Genomic DNA, 15,686 nt, shown 5'->3' with positions numbered 1-15,686 from the left:
AGTGTTAATTTCGGGGTGGTCCAGGTGTCCTCAGGGTGATTTTTGGAGTGGTTCAGGTGTTCTCAGGGTTAATTTCGGGGTACCCGATGCCCCCAGGGTTAATTTCGGGGTAGTTCAGGTACCCTCAGGGTGATTTTTGGGGTGATTGAGGCGTCCTCAGGGCGGGTTTGGGGTGATTCAGGTGCCTTCAGGGCGGGTTTCGGGGTGGGTTCAGATACCCTCAGGGTGATTTCTGGGGTAGTTCAGATACCTTCAGGGTGATTTTTGGGGTGGTTCAGGTGTTCTCAGGGTTAATTTCGGGGTAGTTCAGACACCCCCGGCTGATTTTCGGGGTGTTCTCGGGCACCCTCAGGGCGGGTTCGGGGTAGTTCAGATACCCCCGGCTGATTTTCGGGGCGATCCCGGCGCCCTCAGGGCGGGTTCGGGGTGGGTTCAGGGTGGGTTCAGACACCCCCGAATGATTTTCGCGGCGATCCCGGCGCCCTCAGGGCGGGTTCGGGGCGGGTTCGGGGTGGGTTCAGACACCCCCGGCTGATTTTCGCGGCGATCCCGGCGCCCTCAGGGCGGGTTCGGGGCGGGTTCGGGGTGGGTTCAGACACCCCCGGCTGATTTTCGCGGCGATCCCGGCGCCCTCAGGGCGGGTTCGGGGTGGGTTCGGGGCGGGTTCAGACACCCCCGGCTGATTTTCGCGGCGATCCCGGCGCCCTCAGGGCGGGTTCGGGGTGCGTTCAGACACCCCCGGCTGATTTTCGCGGCGATCCCGGCGCCCTCAGGGCGGGTTCGGGGTGGGTTCAGACACCCCCGGCTGATTTTCGCGGCGATCCCGGCGCCCTCAGGGCGGGTTCGGGGTGGCCGCGCCTGCGCGGCGCTGCCGGAAGGTTCCGCCCTCAGGGCGGAAGTTGCGGCGCGGCCGCGGCTCGGGGAGGGACGGCGGAGCGGCAGCGCCGGGGCCGCGGTAGGAGCGGGCCGGGCCCGGGGGGCTCCGAGGGCTCCGGGGGACGCGGGGCGGGCTCGGGCCGCGCCGCTAACGGCGCCGGGTGGGCGCCGTGTCGCGACAGTTGAGCGTGTCGTGAGGAAACCCCACCCCCCGGGTCCGCCCTGCGCTTCGGGCATGTCGCGACAGGAGAAGGTGTCGTGAGGAGCCCCCGCCTGCTGGCCGCGGTGTGTGAGGGGCGGCGGGCGGAGCGCGCAGGGCTGAGGGGGAAATGGCTGAAGGGACACGGCCCGGCGTGTCTGAGGCGTAAAATGAATAACAGACTGTGATGCATATGTATTATATATAAATATTATCTGCGTGTTATGGCTCCGAGGCGGTGAAGACACCGCTGCCTCGAAGCAGGCAGGTTTCACGGAGCTGGGGGCAAGGCTCGCTATTATCTAAATTAGCAATCGTAATTAAAGCTCACCGATAACCCCCCCGAAGGTGGTGCAGCGTCTCCGCGGCGGGAGTGATTGAAATTAAACAAGGAAAAAAATCCTTCAGGAGCGCGGTGTAAGGGAATATCATGAGCCGGAATATCCAACCCTGGAGTGCGGGGTGTGATTGTCCCACTAAAGTCCTTTTCCCTGGATTTGGGTGCACAGATTTGGGCTCTTTGGCTTCCCTGAGCTTTGGGTCCGTGTCTTCCCAGGACAGCCTGGGCTTCGGGAATTGTGCGCGGCTTTGGAGCGGGGATGTTCTGTGGAATGTCGTGTGGGATGGGTGACATGGTCCTGCACGGAACCGCTGGGGGAAGGTTTGCGTGGGGGACACCGAAAAGCTCCAGGGTTTGCTGCTGTTGTGGGCAGAGCTGTCAGGTTTATTCCTCTTCGGATTGGTTTGTGGGGGTTTTTTTTGGACGTTTTGGAATGGTGTGGTTGGAAGGGACCTCAGTGCTCCTCCTCTCCAGGGGCAGGGACACCTTCCACTGTCCCAGGCTGCTCCAAGCCCCGTCCAGCCTGGCCTTGGACACTTCCAGGGATCCAGCGGCAGACACAGCTCCTCTGGGCAAATCAACCAAAGAGCGATCGATAAAATTTAAAATATTTTTAAAAACGGACACTTTTAAGCCACATTGGCAACCGAAACCATTACAAACCGTGCACCACTGGAACGTTTTTAACTCCAACCGTGTGTAGCTTCTCCTGGTTTTTCCCTCTTTTTTCCCCCAAGCCCCACGCTGTGTCAGAGGGAGGGTCAGGTCGGATCTCAGGGACAGATTCATCCCCCGGAGGGTGGAATAAACACTGGAAAAGCTCCGCAGGGAAATGGGCACAGCCCTGATGCCGCCAGAGCTCCGGGAGCGTTTGCACACCCACCAGGGATACCCGGGCTGGGATTGTTGGGGTGTGCGTGCAGGGCCAGGAGCTGCTCCGACCCAGGCAAATCCCGTGTCCCCGTGTGCCTGCAGCACGTCGCGACATGGCCGAGGAGAACGAGGAGCTGCCGGCGGACGAGGAGCTGCCGGCGGCGGCCGAGGAAGGCTTCGAGCAGCTGGAGAACGACAGCCCCGCCGAGCGCAGCGGGCACGTGGCCGTCACCGACGGGCGCTGCATGTACGTCTGGGGAGGATACAAGGTACGGCTCCTGAGCGCTCACTGCCCCCTGCGAATTCATTCGGTCGTTGTTGTCCCCTCCGTTAATTGTCCCATCCATCCCGGGCGGGGCGGGGGGGGGGGGTCGCTCTGGGAAATTTGTCGCGCCGCTTTCCGGGGGTGTTTTGCAACGCTGCAATGAAATCGCGGGGCGTTAAACCTCGGCGGGTTTGGGGGTTTTTTTTTTGGGGGGTGGTGTTTGCCTTCGGCGAAGGGAGTATTGTCTGAGTGGGATTGTGCGGCCTGGGAGGGGCGATTTTATCTGCGCGACCGCGTTTCGGGTGTTGAGGATCTCAGGTTTGTTGTTGTCACGCTGTCACAGAGTCGTTTCAGTGGCGGAATTATTGCCGGCGAGCTCAGTAAATAAACTCCTCTCGTGGAGGGGGTGGGGGAGTGAACAAGGAGCTTTTGGCTCGGGCTGAAAAACAGAGGTTTAACTTCCATTTTCCCCCACGTGGCTCCGCTGGGAGCTGATTGTCCCCAGCAGGTGCTAGATTAGGCTGATTCCCTGCTCTCCCTGCAGGTGGGATGCGCAGGAGTGTGGGAAGTACAGGCGCTGCTCCTGCCGTGATCTGTGCTCTGATTAGGTCCCAGAGGGGGTGTCAACATTCCCAGGAGTCTGTAATTCCGTGTGTCAAACATCCTTCCAACGCTGTTTTCCCTTCTCTGACCTGTCCTGCAGAACGCCCAGGTCCGGGGGTTTTATGACTTCTACCTGCCCAGGGATGAAATATGGATCTACAACATGGAAACTGGAAGATGGTACAGTAAATCGTTAATTAAAATGATAAATCCTTAAATTGGTGTGGAAAGCATGCTGAGGGACTGAGCAGGGAGAGAATTCCTTGATCTCTTTGTTCCCACCTATCAAACTATTGCAAAAATGGTGTAAAATATTTCAAGTTTGGTGGTGTTTTTTCTCTGTCAAAAGCATCCAATACGTTTTTCCAGGATGAGGTCGGAGAGGCAGCCAGGACAGGAGTGTGTGATCACCAGTGCGAGGTGTTCTGGGATCCCTGGGGTAGGATAGAGCAGCTGCAAATTGTGTGTTTGTGCCGCTTCTGAGGCCGGTGGTGGTCAGGGAATCCCCGCTGAGTTTTTGGCCTTTCCAGGAGTTGTTTTTAAAGGTTGATGCAGGCAAAGGAGCTGCTGAGTGCTTTGCAGGAAGTGGGATCCCAGCCGTGCTCCCAGCCTTCCCTGGGGTCAGGGACAACCTTGGGCACGGGCTGCAATCTCCTCTCCGTGGTTATGATGTTTACAAACAGGAAAGATCCAGCAGCAGAGTGGAAACCTGCAGTTTACACGGGTGAATCCTCTTTGCCTGAGGCTTCTGAGCATTCCAAACTCCTGAGCTGGGCAGATGGGATTCCTACCCCCCAAAAAAACCCATGTATTAACTCAACTGCCTTTTCCATCATAGCAGAGTGGTTTTGTGACCTGAAAAGGTGGGAAGAACTGAGAACTGCTGTCATTAAAACCTAAATGAACCCATTCACTGGGGGCAGGTGAAACCTTGCAGTCTGGTTTTGCAGGAAGAAGAGCAAGACAGAGGGAGACGTTCCCCCCTCCATGTCTGGCAGCTGTGCCGTGTGTGTGGACAGAGTGATTTATCTCTTCGGGGGCCACCACGCCCGGGGCAACACCAACAAGGTCAGCAATTCCTTTATCCTCATCCTTTCCCGTGGGGATTGTGCCCTGGGAACTTCCCAGCCCTGCAGAGCTGGCATCACTCTGGCCTTGTGCAATTCCCCCTGAGCAGCTGGATTGTGTCTATCCCTGCCTCTGAGCTGGCTGGTTTTAAAAGATGGGAATTGCCAGAGCTGCCTGGATGATATCAGGAACTGATCTGGGAAACTGATCTTGAAGGGTTTCTCTGTGGTAATCCCAGGATCCCAAAATCATTTAGGTTGGAAAAGTCCTCCGAGATCACTGGTCAAACACCACCCCTTCAAACAGAATTAATTAATGGTATTTTTCTGATAATCTGGCAGTGCGGCTTACATTCAATAGTTTTGGTCTATCTAAATGTGTAGTTGATATATTTAAATATCAGATCATGTATTTCATTTGTAAATATCAACAAGAAGGAGTTTGAAGGACTTTTTGCAGACAGTTTGAATGAACCAGACCTCATTTGTAAGGTGTGATGTCTTCCCTTCCTGCTGTGGCATTCTTACACTGCAGTTCTTGTGTGTAAGTGCAGCAGCTGGTTCTCTTCCTGCAGATATATAAAGAAATACTTTTTACAGTATTCCCCCTTCTCTTCCTCAGTATAAATGCAGAGAAGGGATAATACTGTAAACAATGTCACTTTGTAAACTTCTTAACAAGTTTTTAGTTGTAAGACAATTGTACTCTGTGCACACCTTCATTGTAACCCACAACAGCTTTTGGAAGCTCCGTGTCCGTAACCCTGTGAGTGGTGTGAAAGGTGTTTGAGTCCGCAGAAAGGTCCGGATTTGTGAATCCATATTTGGTCCCAGATACTCTCAGTGCTCTGCTTTTCAGCTAGGAAAAGAGCTTCCCCTTTATCACTGTTTCTGTACCAACACGCATCAATTTAAAGTTGCTGTTTTAACAGCAGACCTTGGCTTCGGGCTGACGGTGTGAGTTCAAGAAATCTCTTTACTTCCCCAGTTCTACATGTTGAACGCCAGGTGCACGGACAAGGTGCTGCAGTGGGTGAGAGTGGAGTGCCAGGGGCTGCCCCCCTCGTCCAAGGACAAGCTGGGGGTGTGGGTGCACAGGAACAGGTGAGGCCCCAGGGAGGGCTCTGCTCCTCTTGGCTTCTCCCTCCTCTCCCTCCTCCCTGCTGTCACCACGGGGCTGGCTGGGAATGTTCCCCTGGAGAGGAGAAGGCTCCAGGGAGAGGTGAGGGTACCTAAGGGGGCTCCAGGAGAGCTGGAGAGGGACTGGGGACAAGGGATGGAGGGACAGGACACAGGGAATGGCTTCAAATTGGGAAAGGGGAGATTTGGGTGGGAGATTGGGAAGGAATTCCTGGCTGGGAGGGTGGGGAAGCCCTGAGGTTTTCCAGAGAAGCTGTGGCTGCCCCTGGATCCCCAGGCTGGATGGGGTTTGGAGCACCCTGGGACAGTAGAAACTGTCCCTGCCCGTGGCAGGAGTGGCACTGGATGGGATTTAAGGTCCCTTCCCACCCAAACCATTCCATGATTTTGGAGTTTCGCTCTTGTGCTGCTTTGGCCACTCCATGGAGAGAGCTCCCAGCTGGGATATTTGCTGTGGGATTTGCTGCAGACACTCAGGGAAGGTGGGGAGATCCTGGTGTGTCCCTTCCAGCCTGGGATATACTCTGTGGTTCTGTGGAATTGCCCACAGTGCTGCTTTTCCAGGCCCTCGGTGTGGGGAGGGAGCTCCTCGTTCCCACACCTGCCAGGATCAGGTGAGATGTCAATCCCTGCAGTTGTGGGTGGTAATTAGGTGCTGCAATATTTATTTCTTTTCTGTCACTCCATAATCCTGCAGGAATTTCTGGCAAAGCCATGCCAGTTCCCTAATACAGGCTAAAAACCCCAGAGATAAAAACTTGGGGAGTTAATTCCCATTTAAACTCCAGGAGAACAGCGTGGCAAAGGCCAAAGTGCAGTGACCAGGCTGCACACCCTGACAGCTTCGTGGACTTGGAAGTGGAGCAAAACTTGGGGAGCCTGAGGCTGGAAACAGCTCCAGAGGGATTTAGTGTGGGTGGGAAGATGCATGAGGCAACAAACAGAGCCCCACACCTGGAAAACCAAAGGAGCTGCCCTGCTTTTCTGAGCACAGCCTTTATATCTTTACCTTTACCCATATTTATGTATTTTTATTTATAATAGCAGGTGTGACAGAATTTCTCACAGCTCTTTGTTCTCCTCCAGGCTGATCTTTTTTGGAGGCTATGGCTATTTTCCTGAAGGGAAACAACGCGGAACGTTCGAGTTCGATGAAACCTCCTTTTGGGTAAGGAACCCCGGGGAGCCGTTTCTGTTCCGACTTTTAATATTTAATCAGTGCTTGTTAAAACTTACTGCTTCTTTATGTTTGGGGTTGGGGTTTTTTTTTTAAGAATTCAGGTCTTCCTAGAGGGTGGAATGACCACGTGCACGTTCTGGACCTTGAAACTTTCACTTGGAGCCAGCCCATAACCACGGTAATTAACGGTTTGCTCTCAGTTAATGAAATCACAGCTCAGTGATGTTAGTTAGGAGCGTTCTTGGAGGCATTTCCACTGAATTGAAACCATTCATTTAGACAGATCCACTCTGCAAAAAGAGGAAATTTGCCTTTTATGTTGATCTGGCTTCAGTTTTTCCCGGCTCTTTCTTTGGTTGATGCTTCAGCTGCCTTGTGCTCAGGACGGGAGATGTGTGCTTTGCTGTCACCCTCGCTGCCAGGGCAGGGTTGGTACCTGGCCCTGGGGTGCTCACTTGTGGTCAGGAGGCGATTAAACACCGCTAATTGCAAATCCACGCATTTGGAGTGTCCCAGGAGTGTTCAGGAACAGGGAAATGGGCTGGTGATGCCACCAGGGTTGGAGGAAGGGAAATGTGAGACAAGGAACTCCAGATTGCCAAAGAATTGCTCTGGTTACTTCAGGCAGGTCTCAGGTAGTTCAGAAAGTCAAGAAAAATGGTGTTTAATGGGATCCCAGAGTGCTTAAAACTTAAAACTCACCCAGGCAGGGACACCTTCCACTATCCCAGGCTGCTCCAAGCCCTGTCCAACCTGGCCTTGGGCAGATTTATGAACATAAGGATTTATTATGTCCCTGTCTCCTTTCCAGTCTGTCTCCTGTGGCTGCCCCCTGTGCTAAAACCAAAATTTACACACTTCAGGAGGGAAAAAACAAACCCCGTTTTAACGAGTTCTCTGATCTTCCATCCATCAAAAGAACCAAACCTGCACACACAGGATGATCTACTGGCTGTGTTTTTTGGGTTTTTTTTTTGTTTTTTTTTTTTATTTTCACTCCGTTCCTTGCTGGCTTTAAATCTTGAGCTGAGCTGAGCTCTGTTGTCCCCTGGTGCCTGATGTGTGCTGTCCCTGTCCCTTCCCCAGGGGAAGACGCCGTCCCCTCGAGCCGCTCACGCCTGTGCCACGCTTGGGAACAGGGGTTACGTCTTTGGAGGCAGATACAGGGTAAGCCCAGCTCAATTTTAATCTCTGCTTCAACCCAAAGCTCAGCAGGAGGTTTGAGCCACGCTCTGCTGTGTTTCAGGAGTCCAGGATGAACGACTTCTACTACCTGAACCTGGACACGTGGGAGTGGAACGAAATGTGCGTGCTCAGGCATGAAATTCCGTGCGCCTAAAGAAATTAAAGCTGTCCTTGGGTGGCTGCAGTGTCCTGCAGATACCTGAGGAATCACCAGAGCAGGAGAGAGCAGCAGGGTTTTGCTGTCCCTGCTGGTGATTTGGGGTGTTTTTATTGCCCTCCAGACTCACCCAAGGCGTCTGCCCCGTGGGCCGGTCGTGGCATTCCTTAACGCCCATTTCCTCGGATCACCTCTTCCTCTTTGGGGGATTCACCACGGACAAGCAGCCCCTGAGTAAGTCATTCCAAAGGGATTCGCTGGTGCCTTCGTGCTCTGGAGCTTGCCTTGAATTCCTTCTGAATTCCTCCCTTGTGCTCCAGCTCCTCGTTCCACGGAGCAGGAGTTGCTGAGGGCGGTGGCGACACCAGAACTTCCAGCGGTTCCACCTGCTCTAAAAATGTGTCTAAACGTGCAAATTGCAATTAGGGACGGCTTTACGATTCTCCACCTTAAATCTCTGTTACGTTGAACACCTGTTGTCAAACAGCAGCCAGTGTTTTAGAAGGTTTTTCCTAAAATATTTCTCTAAGAGCAGAAACGGGATGTATTTGAACTGACAGAATGCTGGTTTTATCTGGGATTTTGCTTGTTTTCAGGTGATGCCTGGATTTATTGTATCAGCAAGAACGAGTGGGTACAGTTTGAGCACAACTACTCTGAAAAACCAAGGTATGGCAGAGAATTCCCTGGAAACTGGGTACAAAAGGGGTGGTTCCTCCTCACAGCTCTCCTTTCCCACGTGTCCCAGAGGTGCAGGTTGTTGTGTGCTCCCAGAATTCTGGGGGAGGGCCACACAGGGCAGGCAGAGTGTGACACAGCAGGAAACACAGAATTCAGGGTTTGACCTCAGGGTTTAGGGCTTGACCTTGGGGTTTAGGTCCTCCTGTGGACACCCGGGGCTGTTCTTGGCGTCCTGCTGAGGAAATGGGAGTTGGTGACCTGCAGTTTAAAGCCCAGAAACACGAGTGTTCCTCTCTCTGGTTTGGGAAGTGATCTGGGCCAGGTTCAGGAGTTAAAGCACTGGTGTCTCCTGGTTTTCTGCCCTTGGCCTGGCTGGCACGAGGAGGGCTCTTCCCCCAGCGCTGGGATTTGGGGTTAATGCAATGCTGCTTTCTGTTCCCAGGCTGTGGCACACGGCCTGTGCCAGCGAGGAGGGCGAGGTGATCATCTTTGGCGGCTGTGCCAACAACCTTCTGGCCCATTCCAAAGCTGTGAGTTGCTTTTGAGCTTGCCTTTCCCGTGGGATCTGCAGTGCTGGATCACTCCAGCGTCCTCAGCTCCTGGGGATCACAACAGTGCAAAGCCTGAGGGGGAAAGGCTTTGCTCCTGTCGGTGCAGATGCCTCAAGGCTTGGAAACCTCAAGGCTTCCTCCAGTCTCCCTGCCCAGGGCACGTTTGCAGTGGGATGAGCTTTAAGCTCCTTCCAAGCCAAGCCGTTCTGGGATTCCCTGATTCCATGGCTGTGCTTTGGCCCCTGCTGAGCACCCACAGAACCAATTCTCTGTGTCTCTCTCCCACCCTCCAGGCTCACAGTAACGAAATCCTTGTGTTCTCCCTACAACCAAGATCTCTTGTAAGGTAAGAGAGCAGCACTTCAGCAGGGAACTGTCGTGTCCCAGCTTAGGTGGCAGGAAATTCCTGGGAGGGTGGGGAGACTCCTGGATCCCTGCAAGTGTCCCAGGCCAGGATGGACACACCTTGGAGCACTCTGGGATGGTGGAAGGTGTCCCTGCCCATGGAGAAAGGGTGGAACACGATGGGATTTAAGTTCCTTCCAACCCAAACCCTCCTGGGATCCTAAGACAAGCGGCGCAGGGTTACCATTAGACCTCCTCCTGTCCCTAAAACACTGGAGAACATTCCCACCTCCGCCAAACGCCGCCAGAGCCGCAGCCAGGGCTGAGGACGGAGGATTCCCCTCAGCACCCCTGGCACAAGCAGCAGCTCTCCGTGTGCAGCCTCCTCCCTGCTGACAGCAGCCCCGTGTTGCAGGCTGTGCCTCGAGGCTGTGATTTGCTTCAAGGAGATGTTGGCCAGCTCGTGGCACTGCCTGCCCAAGCACCTGCTGCACAGCGTGAACCAGCGCTTCGGCAGCAACAACACCTCGGGCTCCTGAGCCCCTCCCGGGGCACCTGAAAGGTGTGTGCTCACCCCTCTGTGTGTAGGTAGTCGCTTCTTTCTCGCCCTCCCGTGCATGTGAATGGCCTAGAGAGAACCTCTTTGTGTGTGAGACGTTCCAATAAATGTATTGAATGCCAGAGGAGACGAGCCTGAGCTTAAGCCGCCACCGCCGCCGCGAGCAGGGCTGCGCCCCGAGGGGGTGAGAGCGGGGGATGTCCCTGGGGACAGGGAATGCTGAGCACACCGCGGCTCTGGAGTGTGGCTTTGGTGGCGTTCAGGCCACAGCTTCACCTCTTGCCACAGCTGCTTAAGGTCAGAGAAGCGGGATCTGGAAGTTAGAAGCAGGATGTGGAAGTTGTCGCGTTGTCGGTCGAGAAAACTGTCGTGAAAACCTTGAGATGTTAAAGCGCCACTACTCTCTGCTTGGCTGTAGTTTGGGGGTTGGTTTTGGGGGGTTTGTTTTTCTTTTTTTTTGGAGTTTTTATGTTGTGGAACTTCAATTGTGAACCTTAGGTAGCAGATATTCTGCCCTGTGTCACTGAGAGCGCTTGTGCTCCCCTGCACCTGGAGCAGCCCCAGGGATGTCCCCTGGCTGCAGGGACAGGGACAGGGCCAGGCCGTGCTGCTGTGGGGAAAGGGAGGGGAAAATCGTGTTCTAAGCTGTCTTCAAAAACCAATTAAAACCGTTGACTTGTAGAAGAATTCCTGTGCTGTAATTCCTGAGATACCCCAGGGGCTCCTCCTGCCCCCCAGCCCTGCTCTTCCTCCCCTCCACAGGCACAGCTGGGCTGGGGGGAATCTGGGCCTGCACCTTCCCTCTCTCCACAGCCAGGGAATGTTTGGGGGGAAACACGATTGCACCTTCCCAAAGGAAGCGTTCTCTCTGGAACTGAACAGCCCGGAGTTTTCCTGCCCCAAATTCCAGAGCCTTTGCCCAGTGTGGGGAAGGAGCCCTCGAGCACAGAAGCAGCAGCAGGGAAGGACATTCCTGACCAAATGGCAGCAATTTACTTCCATGTTTATCTGCAATTTGTCTCAAGAGTCCAGCTAAAGCACCAGGAGTGCAGGTCCTGGGTGTCGGAATTCAGTCCTGGTCGTGGGTCTGTGTCTGTCTGTCCCAGCCCTGGCTGGAATCACTTCTTCTTCATGTTCTGGAGGTGAGGTGCAGACACTTTCACCTTCCCAGGAATATTTCTCGACAAATCCGTGTCCTAGGAAACATGGAAGAGGACAAAGTGACCCACAGCAGGGAAAGTCTGGAGCACTGGGATGATCCCTTGAGCAGCTGGCTGGGAGAGAGGGGCACAGGACAGCTCCAACCTCAACTCCCAGTGCAAGCCCCTGCTCCAGGAATTCCCATCCCAAGCCCAGAGGGTTTCTTGGAAGATGCTGCTTTTGTCAGACGAGGGACACAATGCAGAAACGAAGGGCCCAGTGCTGCCACCGAGGCTCAGTTCCTCATGGTCCTTTTCCCAGAGCAGCTGGGAAGTGTTCCAGGCCAGGCTGGACATCAGGGCTTGGAGCAGCCTGGGGGAGTGGAAGGTGGCCCTGCCCATGGATAGGATCCTTCCCAGCCCAAACCACTGCGGGACTCTGATCTTCCCCAGGAGTACTGACGAAACAAACCCCAGCAGGACTCAGTTTTGGCAGCGTTTCCTCCCCGGAAGGCACTGCTGGCCGTTTTGCTGCTGCTTCGCACAGGAGGCGGTGCGGGGAATCCTCACCTTGACGCTGCGGAACAGATCCTTCTCTCGTGCGCTGGCTTCTTTGGACTGCATGAAATTGTGCAAGGCGATCTTGGCAGCTGGGAAAAAAACACAGGGGAGACTGAAGCAGCTTGGAAAACTACACTGGCTTCAGCAGGCAGAGCACAGGGAAGGGTTCAGGGCTCTCACACCGTACCTTTGCCCTTCTTCTGGGTGCCCGGGGTGAGCTTGACTTTATACCTGCCCGGAGGAAAGGTTTGTGTAAATGAAACGAGCTCAGCACGTCCCCTCCCAAGAAGGTGCTGCCACTCACTTGTAGTTGGTCATGGCTGTGTAGGGAGCACAGATGGGGACAGCAAAGAGCAGGATGTCCTCGGGGTGGGGCTGCCCAGTCAGGGAGTCCAGCAGGGCCTCGCTGTCCTGGGAGACAAAAAGAGCTCAGCCCTCCCTGGAGCCACGGGGGCAGGAGGTGGGAACAGGCAGCCCCCTGAGGTCCCTTCCAACCCAAACCATTCCGTGGCTCCATGAGCACTTCAGTGACATGGAATTGCCAAGGCAGGATTCGTGTTTTGTCGCTAAAATCACATCCTTCGCTGGGTCTTGGTTTGGGGCCCCCCAATGGAGTTAGAGGGTCACCCAAAGCTTCCCCCAGCAGACACCGTTATCCTCCATTAGGGAATTCAGAGGAATTCCCTAATTCCCAGCCCCGGGCAACACCCACAGCCTGTAATTACACAGAAGGAATTACAGGAAAGTTTGGAGCAATTTTATATGTAAATAAACTTCTGAACTAAAGAAGAACCTGCCCTGCTGGCTGTGTCATCCTCCAGCCCAGAGCCACCAAGGCAAAAACCGACAACAAACATGCATGGAGCCAGCTCCGGGTTTATTGTGGATGTGGAGATGAGCAGGGCAGGCAGAAAAGGAGGTGAATTTTTAAAAACTACAATTAAAAATACAAATGAAGGTGAGTTCAAACAGGCCTGGAAGGCTCCCACATGCCCCAGTGCCAGCAGGAACACAGCACAACCTCACACAAACACACAAGCGAGCGTTTATTTACCTCCAGTCCTGGCTGCTCCTGGTCCTGCTCCTCCTGCACACACAGACAGAGAACAAACACATCAGGGCTGCAGGAACCAGAGAGCTGCTGCTTCCTCCTCCCCAGGAAATCCTTTCATCAGGAGGCCCCGTCCTTGCAGAGAACTGAACTCATTGCACAAGCCAGGTAAGAGCAGCACTCTGCCCTGGGTGGGAGGGTGGAGTGCTTCTTCCCAACCTCTGATTTGCCTGGCACACGCCGAGCTGGGAGGAGGGAGATGGAGCTCAGAGATGGCAAAGGCCAACTCCAGGGCTGGGAGCTCAGTTCCGCTGGCTGAGGGGGAGGTGTTGGATCAACGGGATCCTCAGCGCTGCTCCGAGCCCCAGTTCTGGCTCTGCTGGGAACAGGAGGAGCACAGGGATTGCTGCAGGCCTTTGGGCTGCTCTGGGAATCCAGTGGGCTCCCTGAGCCCCGGTAACAGACACAGAGCTCTACACAGTGCCCAAAATCCACGGGGAGCTGCTCAGCCTCTGGGTGGGAGAGCTACATAGAGCCCCAGCAAAGGACAGACACACGGACAGAGAGCTGCTCACCTTCTCACCCTGTTCCTCACCTTCCCGTCCCACTCCTCACCTTCTCCTCCTGCAGCTCCTCCAGGCCTGGCTCCTGTGCCTCGTGCAGAATTCCTGCTGGGAGCGGCTCCTTGCCCCCTCCCCGACGCTGGGGTTTGGTTTTCTGCTGTTGCTTCTTTGCCGCCTCTTCTTTTGTCTTCCCCTTCTTCCCTTTTTTCCCTTTGTCCTCCCTGTTGGAGCCTGCAGACTGGGGTGACACGGGGGGGGGTCAGGGCTGGTGACTGGAGCCACCGCAGCCACCACGGGGAAGGCACAGCTGCCCCCTCACCCCCAGCAGCTTCATGATGAGCTCCCGGTCCTCCTCGTCCTGGTCCCTGTACTTCTCCTTCATCTTCTTCATTTTACTCTGCAGGAGGAAACACCAGCAGCCTCAGAAATGAACTTCCAGCAGAGTTCTGCAGGCGCAGATGCTGACCCCACGTGTTCCTTCCTTCCTTCCCAGCGTCCCAAACTCTTTCAGAGCAGCTCACCAGCAACCCAGTGAGCTCTGTGCTAACCCCCCACCAGCATCATCCTAAAACCACCACGGAGATCTGGGAATTCTGGGATTTCTGTCCAGATTTCCATGCCAACAGCTCAGCCCAGGGTCCCCCTGCTCCCTGCCCACCTTCTGGCCCCGTTTGATGGGCTGTGGGACTGGGGCAGCCTTGTGGCTGTTGGGAGCAGCTGCAGGTTGGGTCTCTGCCTCCTTCTGCTTCTCCTCAGACAGCTCCGAGTTCTCAGAGTTGTTCTGCTGCTTCTTTTTCTTCATTTCTCTAAGGAGAACAATCACAGCATCCCCGTTTGTTGTGATGAGAGAGGCTGCCGCTCTCCTGACAGCAATCCCACCCTGCTTCCCTGCCACAGGGATTGAGGGACACTGGAAACAGCCTCTCCTCAGAAAAACCTCCCCAGCCCAGGAGTAAAACTGTTTCCCAGCCAGCATTCCCAAAGGACAGGAGCAGCACCTCACCCTGGAAATGCAGGATGGCCGATGGGGACAGAGGTGCCTGTGCCCAGGACAAGGGGAGGGAATGGGGAGGAGGCACAGCCCAGAGCAGCTGTGGCTGCCCCTGGAAGCGTCCAAGGCCAGGCTGGATGGGCTTGGAGCAATCTGGGATGCTGGAAAGTGTCCCTGCCCACGGCAGGGGTGCAATGGGATGGGGTTTAAGGCCCCCTCCACCCCAACCCATCCTGGGATTCCCTGGAACACCCCCTGGCCCTCACCTCCTCTCCTTGGCAGAGAGGTGCCTGCGGCCCTGGGCCCTGCTGTCACTCTGAGGAGGGAAAGGCAGTTCAGGGCAGGTCCTGCCCAGCAGCTCCCACCGCTCTGGGCCACCCAGCCCAGCTGGGACCTTACCAAGGTGGGCTCTTCCTCTTTGGGGCTGATTTTCTGCAGGGATCTGTGGGGAGATGGAAAAGGAGCTCATCAGCAGATGTAGGGCAGCTCCCTGTGCACACACCAAACTTGGGCAGCTTTGCTGGAACTTTCTGCTTTGAAGAGAGGCAATCCCAGCTCTGGCGACTGGAAAAGGCAGAATACTGGGAGTCACCGCAGAAAACGACCTCAGCTCTCTGCCAGCTCCTCTGACACACAAACTGGGGCACTGAGGGAGCCCCAAAGTGCAGCTTCCCTGGCACAAAACCCCACGAGCAGCCACGCAGGCCCTGCTCCCTGCACCCTCGAAGGGCTCCCACTTCCAGGATCAACAGGGAGAGGAGCTCATCCCACGGCTCAGAGAGCAGCTGCTCTGCCGCAGCCTGGCACAGCAGAGGCAGCTCAGGGCTGTCTCTCAGGCGTCTGAGAGGACAATGAGGCAGCATTCCCACTGCTGAGCATGGAAAGGAGGGACAGCAACACATCCCAGCCTTGTCCTGGCAGGGTTTTAGGAGCCCCTCAGGTGCCCCCAGCTGCTGCTTCTCTCACCTCTGGGAGTGAAGGTGCGACAGGTCGATTGTGGTGTCTGGGTAATTCACCTCTTCCTCCTTCGCTTCCCTCTCGGGCTCTGCATGTTCCTCCTCAGATTCTCCATCGTCCTCCTCGGAGTCAGCCTCTGGAGCAGGAGTGTTCCCTCCTCCCTGCTCCAGCTCAGCAACACCCTCCTCGTGGGGATTCTCAGCTGGGGCTTCCACATCCTCTGGAGCTTCCACATCCTCCGGAGCTTCCTCACCCTCTGGAGCTTCCTCACCCTCGGCTTTTTCCTCCTCACTGCTGCTGTCTCCTCCATCTGGGCCACCCAGGGCAGGAAAACACAGAAACACCAAAGTGAGCCATGATCCCAGGATGGTTTGGGGTTGGAAGGGACATTAAATCCCATCCC

At 55.3% G+C, this 15,686-nt stretch overlaps 2 protein-coding genes across 3 annotated transcripts in view; one reads left to right on the top strand and one right to left on the bottom strand.

Moving 5' to 3' along the window:
- Nucleotides 1–857: 857 nt before the first annotated feature.
- KLHDC2 (kelch domain containing 2) lies at nucleotides 858–10,708 on the top strand. Of its 2 annotated transcripts, none has more exons than XM_066189181.1 (14): nucleotides 858–955; nucleotides 2,391–2,557; nucleotides 3,257–3,336; nucleotides 4,107–4,224; nucleotides 5,212–5,327; nucleotides 6,450–6,531; nucleotides 6,638–6,721; nucleotides 7,630–7,710; nucleotides 7,790–7,848; nucleotides 8,010–8,119; nucleotides 8,482–8,554; nucleotides 9,009–9,096; nucleotides 9,411–9,463; nucleotides 9,878–10,708. In XM_066189181.1, the coding sequence occupies exons 2-14, from the start codon at nucleotides 2,402–2,404 to the stop codon at nucleotides 9,999–10,001; spliced, it is 1,224 nt and encodes a 407-aa protein (XP_066045278.1). In that variant the 5' UTR covers nucleotides 858–955; nucleotides 2,391–2,401; the 3' UTR covers nucleotides 10,002–10,708. The 2 variants fall into 2 exon arrangements, with proteins under 2 accessions (XP_066045278.1, XP_066045279.1); XM_066189182.1 differs by lacking the exon at nucleotides 858–955 and adding an exon at nucleotides 1,018–1,161.
- Nucleotides 10,434–15,686, bottom strand: part of NEMF (nuclear export mediator factor) — a 19,045-nt gene continuing 13,792 nt past the window's right edge. Inside the window, exons 23-33 of the mRNA XM_066189180.1 lie at nucleotides 15,293–15,593; nucleotides 14,726–14,768; nucleotides 14,593–14,642; nucleotides 13,994–14,141; nucleotides 13,655–13,732; nucleotides 13,388–13,573; nucleotides 12,776–12,808; nucleotides 12,026–12,132; nucleotides 11,909–11,952; nucleotides 11,731–11,810; nucleotides 10,434–11,217 (exon numbers count right to left, since the gene is read on the bottom strand). Coding sequence (XP_066045277.1) covers nucleotides 11,140–11,217; nucleotides 11,731–11,810; nucleotides 11,909–11,952; nucleotides 12,026–12,132; nucleotides 12,776–12,808; nucleotides 13,388–13,573; nucleotides 13,655–13,732; nucleotides 13,994–14,141; nucleotides 14,593–14,642; nucleotides 14,726–14,768; nucleotides 15,293–15,593 — 1,148 coding nt within the window. The 3' untranslated portion in view covers nucleotides 10,434–11,139. The remainder of the gene's footprint in view (nucleotides 11,218–11,730; nucleotides 11,811–11,908; nucleotides 11,953–12,025; nucleotides 12,133–12,775; nucleotides 12,809–13,387; nucleotides 13,574–13,654; nucleotides 13,733–13,993; nucleotides 14,142–14,592; nucleotides 14,643–14,725; nucleotides 14,769–15,292; nucleotides 15,594–15,686) is intronic.

Source organism: Chamaea fasciata, unplaced genomic scaffold, assembly GCF_029207755.1.
Source record: "Chamaea fasciata isolate MVZ Bird 193981 ecotype frontalis unplaced genomic scaffold, bChaFas1.0.hap1 SCAF_7, whole genome shotgun sequence".
Classification (NCBI taxonomy): Eukaryota; Metazoa; Chordata; class Aves; order Passeriformes; family Sylviidae; genus Chamaea; species Chamaea fasciata.
Note: the sequence above shows the minus strand (reverse complement) of the source record. Positions and strands in the feature narration are given on the sequence as shown.